Source organism: Leucoraja erinacea, unplaced genomic scaffold, assembly GCF_028641065.1.
Source record: "Leucoraja erinacea ecotype New England unplaced genomic scaffold, Leri_hhj_1 Leri_659S, whole genome shotgun sequence".
Taxonomy (NCBI): Eukaryota; Metazoa; Chordata; class Chondrichthyes; order Rajiformes; family Rajidae; genus Leucoraja; species Leucoraja erinaceus.
Genome location: NW_026576574.1, coordinates 69,941 through 78,990, shown reverse-complemented (window position 1 = coordinate 78,990; position 9,050 = coordinate 69,941). Strand labels below are relative to the sequence as shown.

The following is a 9,050-nucleotide window of genomic DNA, read 5'->3' as shown; positions in this document are numbered from 1 at the left end:
AGTGCTTCTCAAACTTTGGACTACTTGCCTCATTTTGAGACCCACGCACTACACTTCTATGTATTGCTGCAAAAAATAAAGTCTATGTAATGTTTTATATTGGATTAGAGTATGTCGTACGTTGATCGAGCATTTATGCACATATAGTAAGTGTTTATCCCAGCTCTCTTTTGAAATTTTTATAGCTAGTTCTTGTTCCCAGTCTCTTCTAATACCATCGGTTGTAGGTATTTCTATATTTAAAATAATGTTGTATAAGTATGATATTAGATTTGCTGATTCAGCCTTTGGCTTCACCCAATAAGTCTGGGGGCATGTTATGATAGTCTTCTGTGTCTTTTTTCAGATAGTCACGGATTTGAAGATATTTAAATTATTGATAATTTTTCAAATTATATTTCAGTTGTAATTGTTGAAATGATAATAATTGTCCTTATTCATACAAGTCTCCGAGCGTTTTGATTCCCGTTCTTTCCCATTGTGTAAATGATTTATCTATAATTGAGGGTTTAAACAACGGGTTATTGACTATTGGCATTAAAAGAGATAGATTTCGTAATTTTAGATTCTGTTTTATTTGTTTCCAAGTTCTAATTGTGCTATGTATCATTGGATTTTTATTGTAATTTTTGTTATTCAGATTAATTGGTGAGAGGAGAGTCGCTCCTGTATCACACGGAGCGCAGACCTCTCTCTCGTATCTCTCTCTTCTCTCTCTCCACACCTCCCCCATATCTCGCCCATCCACTCCCGCCTCTCCCTCTATCTTTCTCTTTCTCTCCCCTCTTTCTACCCTTCTCCCTGCTCTGTCTCTCTCTCCCCTTTATTCTCTGTGTCCCCGTCTCCCTCTCCCCCTCTCCCTCCCCTCAATCCCAATCCCCTCTCTCCCCTCTTTCTCTCTCTCCATTCGCGTCTCTCTCTCTCCCTCTCTCTCTCTTCCCCTCTCACTCGCCCTCTCTTCCGTCACTCTCTCTCTCTCTCTCCTCTCTCCCGCTCTCTCTCCCCCCCCTCTCCTCCTCCCTCTCTTCCCCTCTCTCTCTACCTCCACTCTCTCTGCCCTCTCCCTACCTCTCTCCCTGTCTCTCTCTCTCTCTCTCTTCGTCTATCTCCCCGTCTCTCTCTCGCTCTCTCCCTCTTTCCCTCCCCCTCTCCCCACCTCTCTCCTATCTCTCTCACTCCCTCATTCGCCTCTTTTTCACTGGCTCTATCTTTCCGAAAAAATCATTAGGTTTACACCATGAGTTTCCGATTGTAAGTACATGTGGTCAATTGAAGCGTGAACAGGCATGGAGACATGGAGAGGCACACGGTGAAATAGAGAGAGAGAGAGGGGAAGGGAGAGAGAGATGGGGAGAGAGTACGGGAGAGATAGAGAGCGAGAGAGATAGAGAGACAGACAGCCAGACAGACAGACAGACAGACAGACAGACAGACAGACAGACAGACAGACAGACAGACAGACAGACAGACAGACAGACAGACAGACAGACAGGCAGAGATTATCAAAGAGATATAGAGGTAGGGCCAGGGATAGAGTGAGATGGAGATAGATAGACAGATGTGCCGACGCTGGGTCAGTGTAAGTGGACGTGAGTTTGGATGCAGACGAGGTGGGAGCGGTTTCAATATGAAACAACGCTCCCACGGTTATGCAGGATGTGGTGAGAGGTGCAAGGAGGCTCAAGGGAGAATGCAATTCAGCAAGAAGCATCTACTGTCGACCAGTTGGGAGGAGGGGAAGTGGGACAAATTGCGGAAGTGGACGGATTTTAGCCGGTGTTGGAGTGAGTGGGACTGAGCTGACCAGGGTCTGTGACAGAAATTGGTGGCGCGACCATCCGGGCCAGAAGGTCACCGTGGGAGATTGTTGTTCCCCTTGGTCAGCCGTCTCCACCTGTCAGTGGTCACCGCGGACAGTTTCTAGGAGAAGGTAAAGGTCAGTGTATAGAGAAATAGAGAAATAGAGAAAGGGGGGGGGAGAGAGGGGGAGAGAGAGAGATGGAGAGAGAGTGGTAGATAGAGCGAGAGACAGACAGACAGACGGTGCGACAGATTCTCAAAGAGATATAGAGATAGGGCCAGGGATAGAGTGAGATGGGGATAGATAGACAGATGTGCCGACGCTGTGTCAGTGTAAGCGGACGTGAGTTTGGATGCAGACGAGGCGGGAGCAGATTCACTATGAAACAACGCTCCCACTGTTATGCAGGATGTGGTGAGATGTGCAAGAAGGCTCAAGGGAGAATGCAATTCAGCAAGAAGCATCTACTGTCGACCTGTTGGGAGGAGGAGGAGTGCGACAGCCTGTTTCGTTGATGTGCCACTACGAATCTATGAACCAAATTGCAAGAGACTGATTCCAGACATTCATCTCCAAAGAGGAAAATTAGTTGTAACCGATTTTTGAATACTAAATGTGAGAGTGTCATGTCTCTTCCAACAGAGAGGGAACACTTGGAGAGGTAAAGAACATCACTCTAAGACCAGACTCCCAGAGACAAGAAGCCAGCTTGGACCTCAACGCTCACCGACTAAACATGCGGGGTTTTGCGTTGTCTCTGCTCATTTCGCTGTGTTTGGACCGTAAGTATCTATTAATATCGGGCATTCGGCATAATCGTAAGAAACTTGTGCAAGTTTATGTCATGTATTCATCCAAGAGAGACAGAGTCGTAATCATAGTCATACAGCGTGGAACCAGGCTCTTCGGCTTAGCGACCCACAGCAGCCAACATGTGACATGAGAAATATAAAAGTGGATAAATCTCCAGGTCCGGACAGGATATTCCCTAGGACATTGAGGGAAGTTAGTGTAGAAATAGCAGGTGCTATGACAGAAATATTTCAAATGTCATTAGAAACGGGAATAGTGCCGGAGGGTCGGCATACTGCGCATGTTCTTCCATTGTTTAAAAAGGGGTCTAAGAGTAAACCTAGCAATTATAGACCTGTTAGTTTGACGTCAGTGGTGGGCAAATTAATGGAAAGGATACTTAGAGATAATATATATATATATAAGCATCTGGATAAACAGGGTCTGATTAGGAACAGTCAACATGGATTTGTGCCTGGAAGGTCATGTTTGACTAAATGTCTTGAATTGTTTGAAGAGGTTACGCGGGAAATTGATGAGGGTAAAGCAGTGGATGTTGTATATATGGACTTCAGTAAGGCCTTTGACAAGGTTCCTCATGGAAGGTTGGTTCAGAAGGGTCAATTGTTGGGTATTAATGGTGGAGTAGCAAGATGGATTCATTGCTGAATGGGAGATCCCAGATAGTAATGGTGGATGGTTGTTTGTCAGGTTGGAGGCCAGTGACTAGTGGGGTGCCACAGGGATCTGTGTTGGGTCCACTGTAGTTTGTCATGTACATCAATGATCTGGATGATGGTGTGGTAAATTGGATTAGTAAGTATGCAGATGATACTAAGATAGGTGGGGTTGTGGATAATGAAGTAGATTGTCAAAGTCTACAGAGAGATTTATGCCACTTGGAGGAGTGGGCTGAAAGATGGCAGATGGAGTTTAATGCTGATAAGTGTGAGGTGCTACATCTTGGCAGGACAAATCAAAATAGGACGTACATGGTAAATGGTAGGGAATTGAAGAATGCAGGTGAACAGAGGGATCTGGAAATAACTGTGCACAGTTCTCTGAAAGTGGAATCTCATGTAGATAGGGTGGTAAAAAAAGCTTTTGGTATGCAGCCCTTTATAATTCAGAGCATTGAGTATAGAAGTTGGGATGTAATGTTAAAATTGTACAAGGCATTGGTGAGGCCAATTCTGCAGTATGGTGTACAATTTTGGTCACCTAATTATAGGAAGGATGTCAACAAAATAGAGAGAGTACAGAGGGGATTTACTAGAATGTTGCCTGGGTTTCAGCAATTAAGTTACAGAGAAAGATTGAACAAGTTAGGGCTTTATTCTTTGGAGCGCAGAAGGTTAAGGGGGGACTTGATAGAAGTCTTTAAAATGATGAGAGGGATAGACAGAGTTGACGTTGATAAGCTTTTCCCACTGAGAGTAGGGAAGATGCAAACAAGGGTACATGAATTGAGAATTAAGGGACAGAAGTTTAGGGGTGACATGAGGGGGAACTTCTTTACTCAGAGAGTGGTGGCTGTGTGGAATGAGCTTCCAGTGAATGTGTTGGAGGCAGGTTCGTTTTTATCATTTAAAAATAAATTGGATAGTTATATGGACGGGAGAGTAATGGAGGGTTATGGTCTGAGCGCAGGTATATGGGACTAGGGGAGAACACGTGTTCGGCACGGACTAGAAGGGTCGAGATGGCCTGTTTCCGTGCTGTAATGGTTATATGGTTATAATTGGCCGGGGAGAAGGGAGAAGGGTGTCATTTCCCCACAGAAGACCGCCCGGGGCTGGAGGGTGACTGGGCTCTATGAAACCGAGCACCAAGTTGAAAGCGGCCGAAGGGACTCATCCCACGGGACAGCCTCTGGCCGGGAGACACTCTCACCCCGGGGTCAGCGCTGTCTGGCCACGGCCGCCCTCCGCCTTGCGACCGCACTGTGACGGGCTGTGGGCAGCGGACATCCGGGGACGAAAACCCGGCAACGGCCCCATCAGCTGCAGCAGAGTTGGGGACTGTCTGGTCCCTCCGCCCACCCAGCGTCACTGACGGGGATGCACCGCCAACGGCATCCGACCCCCACACCGGGCGATTCACCAGGCGGCATCTGTGGAGGGAATGGATTCGGAGTTCTTTAATAGGAAGGGACGGTAGATGCAGTTGTCTTTGCCAAACGCCAAATGATTTCGAGGATGCCAAGAGAGAGATCCACTTTACGATGGCTGCAAGTGCCTCGGGTCATCTGTCCGCGAGGCCGGTGAGGGGGGGGGGGGGGGGGGTGTCAATCACCCGGTGTGGCTGTCGGGGGGGTGAATCTCCCCGTGTGTGGGTCGGGGTCCGGGTGTCGGGGGGTGAATCGCTCTGGTGTGGTGGTAGGATGCATCGCGGTCAGTGAGTCAGGGTAGGCGGAAGGACCAGACGGTCCCCACGTTTTGGTCCCCGTGTGTCCGCTGCCCGGAGCCACGGCCCCGCGTGTGTGTGCGTTGCCGACCCACAGCCCGTCACATTGCGGCCGTACGGGGGACACGAGGCGGATGGCGTTCGTGGGCGGACAGCGCTGACCCTGCGGGTCGAGTGGGGGCTGTCCCTTCGGCCGCTTACTCCTTGGTCCTTGGGTTCAGAGTGTCCAGTCACCCTCTAGCCCATTGCGGCCTTGTGTGGGGAAAATGATCCCTACATTCCAGTCTCTCCCGGCCAGTGATGTGATGGACCAATCGCTGACAAGCTCCGCCTCCCGACGACGGTATCTTCTCCGCGCTGTGTCCGTTCTGGCAACATCCCCGTAAATCGTCCCTATTTCCAGAAATATGCCAACACAGGGAAGGTAACAGGAATTGCATTGGATTTGTGTGGATACGTCACTTTGGGAAGTGTTTGGACAATATGTAATGCAGTATAGTACGGTTACAGGCCCTTATATCCACAAAGTCTGCCGAACGCGATGTCCTTCAATTAATTTCGGATGTCTGTACGCGATCAGTTTGCACTATATATATGTGCCTATCCACAATGCCCCTAAACTCCACTCATGTATCTACGTCCACCGCCCTGACATGAAAGCGCGATGTGTGACCCACACGTACCGTCAAACATTTGCCCCTCTCACACCAAAGCTATGATCAAGGACGCCGACAGACCTTCCAGGCGAGGCTGAGATACACATGCAAGTCCTCCAAACACATCTACTATACGTGCGGCACCAGGAATGGATAGGAGAGACCAAGCACGGGCTCGGCTATCGTTTCTCTGAACAGCTCCACTCAGTCCGTCTAGACCTACGTGTTCTCCCGGTTGCAAAACACTTTCGCTCCTCCCGCCATTCCCATACAGACCTTTCCGGCCTGGGCCTCCACCGCTGTCGGAGTGAGGCCAACGATAATTTGAGGAACAGCACCTCATATTTGGCTATGGCAGCTTATACCCCAGCGGTATGCCTATTGACCTCTAACCAAGCACCCCTTGCCTTTCCTCTCTCTCCATCCCTCCCCGTGCAAGTACAAAGGCCAGTCTGCCTGTCCTCCTAATTAAATGTTTGCATGGTATCACCTTCCGCCAGCTAACAATAACCATTTCACCTCTCGTGTTTCACATCTTACCCTTTCATATCTCTCCCCTGCCTCTCCGTCTGAAGAAGAGCCTCGACCCTATATTTCACACACTTCATCCACTTATATATGCTTCCTGTCCCGCTGTGTTACTCTAGAATTTTGTGTCTAATATATATTTCCAACCAGGGGTGAAATTCGAAGGCAGAGACATAATTACGAGGCAAAGAATGATAAGCGTGTGTAAATGGAAGCGTGGGTGAATTAAAGTGTATTTTGTGCAAAGTAAGGGAATCAATAACCAGGGGGTTGAGGTTAGGGGGTTGGGGGGGGGGGGGGGGGAGAGATTTAATCGGAGATTTAACAGAAACCTAAGGAGCAACTTTCGCACAGAGGTAAGTAAAGGAAACGCGGAGTTGCCCACGTATCTAGTACCTATCCATGTTTTGCAGAGATACTGCTTAGCTCGTTGTGTTACTCAAGCACTTTGTACTCATCCATGTTCCCCGGAGATGCTGCCTGACCCGCTGAGTTGTTGCAGCTCTTTGCATCCATTGGCTTAGATGGATCACGAGCGTGGGTGCGGCATGTTGGGCCGAATAGGATGCTTCTGTGCTCTGCCGCTCTTTATTTCTAACCAATTAATTTCCGTCCCGTCGCAGGTCCGGCGAGGCCGGTGGTGGGCGGTCTGGGAGGTGGCGACATCCAACTGAGTATGATGGAGAACTCGGCTGCCTATATGTTCACTCAGAGCACAGCGTCCGATCAGCTGGCGATCGAGTACCTCCAGGTAGAGAAGAATCGGTCCACAGATTTCGCAAATGTGTGGGATGCTGCAACAGAGTTGCGAAAGTCCTCAAGGCTGAGACAGATCCAGGTACCAGATGGACTGAGAGAAGAACACGTTTTGGCCATTCTCGCCTACACTCGTCCAGGAGATTTCTACAGCAAGTTCAATGATGCGTTGAGAAAGTATGGGACTAGCGACTCGGTCTACGCCAAGAAGTTCCATTTCAAGAGTTTCCATTATCTTCTCTCCGTTGCTCTCGATCGACTCAGGAAGACCCGTGGCTCTGCTCCGGTCACCACCTACCGAGGGATGACCGATCGTTCCAAAGCTCAAGCGGGTTCTCAAATGAAATTTGGACACTTTGCATCTTCCTCTCTTGATATTCATATTGCCCGAAGCGTCGGTACTAACACGCTGTTTAACATAACGTCGGGTAAAGGTGTCAAAATCACCGGCTACTCGCTCTGCCAGCAAGATGAGGTGCTTATACCTCCCGATGAGGTTTTCAATGTCACGCAATATTCCTCGGATAAGATTAAAGGAGTTGCAATATCGCTCGTAGCAGAGGGAGAGGCCGGGATAGCGGTCAGAGTGGAGCGTGGAGTAGGTGGCCAGCTGCAGGTAGTTAGGAGTGTGGGGTCCGCTCTGTCTGCCGTGGCGCTGTGGTGCGCCGGGACGGTATTGGCTCCTATTTTCCTGTGAGTTCATGCAGTCATAAATAATGTAGGCATCATGTCACCCATGCCGACTAAGATGTCCCATTGCTCCGCGTTTGAACCAATTGCCTCCCAACCTTACCTCTCCATGTACCTGGCCACAATGTTCTTATTGTATGTGCCATAGTCATAGCGTGAAACAGCTTAGAAACATGCCCTTCGGCCCAACTTGCCCACAGCACCCAACGTGTTGCATTGACGCTTAGTCCCACCTGCCTGCGTTTGGCCCATATCCCTCGAAACCTGCCCGATCCATGTACCTGTCTAAATGTTTATTAAACTCTGGGATAGTCCTTGCTTCAACTACCTCCTCGGGCAGCTCGTTTCGGCCACCCGCGACCCTCTGTGTGAAAGGATACCACTCGGACTCATATTAAATATGTTTCCCTTCACCTGAAACCTATGGATTGGATCCTCGAATCACCAACTCTGGACAACAGATGATGTGCATCTAGCCGATCCATTCCTCTCATGAGTCACTACACTTGTACACATCCGCCGCGCAAATCTTCTCTATACCGTTCCCCTCTTGACAACTTTCCTATTGCATGGTGCTCAGAAATCAGCACAATACTCAACTTAACAACATACAGCCTCAGCTAATTCCTCTAACACCTCCTTCCATACACCCAAGTAATGTTTCCCCTCAGTTTCCTATTCACTATTCAACTACCTCCTCTGGCATTGCGTTCCACGGGTCCCATCACGTTATGATTGTAAAACTTGCCACTCAAGTCCCCATTAAACCGTTCCACTCTCACCTCACACACGCGTAATTTGTGTAGGTTTCTTGATTCCCAGGTTCTGAGCAACAAACTCGATGTATCACCCTATCTATTTTCACCATGATTTTCTGCATCTCAGTCTCTGCGGGATAAGCTCCAAGCCGATACAACCGAAATCTTCAACAGTCCTCTTTTCCTGGCAACATTCTCGTAAACCTATGCTTCCAGCATAATGATACCCTTCACACGGCAGGTTGACCAAAACCGAACACGATAATACAAATGTAGCCGCACCAATGTCCTTTACAACTTTAACATGTGGGGAAGTACGGTGGTGCGGCGGTAAAATTGCTGCCTTACAACGCCAGAGATCCGCGTTCGATCGCGAAAACGTGCGAGGATCGCTGGTCGGTGTGGACTCTAAACTAATATAAACTAAACTTAACTAAGCTAAACGAAATAAAACTAAGCAACTAAACTAAACTAAACGAAACTAACAACTAAACGAACTTAAACATAACATCGCAACGTCGATGCTTCATATCAAGACAGGTGATGGCAAATCTATCCCAATCCTTTTTTCAACCATATCGATCTAAAACGACACTTACAGGGCTCTCTGGCTCTCTGGGAATTATGTGCTTGTACCCGGAGATATCTCGAAGAGACACAGAA

The 9,050-nt window shown here is 48.5% G+C and overlaps 1 protein-coding gene across 1 annotated transcript; it reads left to right on the top strand.

Annotated features, from left to right (window-relative positions):
* Positions 1–6,859: 6,859 nt before the first annotated feature.
* Positions 6,860–8,608, top strand: LOC129694416 (erythroblast NAD(P)(+)--arginine ADP-ribosyltransferase-like). Its single transcript, XM_055631131.1, has one exon. The coding sequence runs from the start codon at positions 6,860–6,862 to the stop codon at positions 7,634–7,636; it is 777 nt and encodes a 258-aa protein (XP_055487106.1). The 3' UTR covers positions 7,637–8,608.
* Positions 8,609–9,050: the final 442 nt, after the last annotated feature.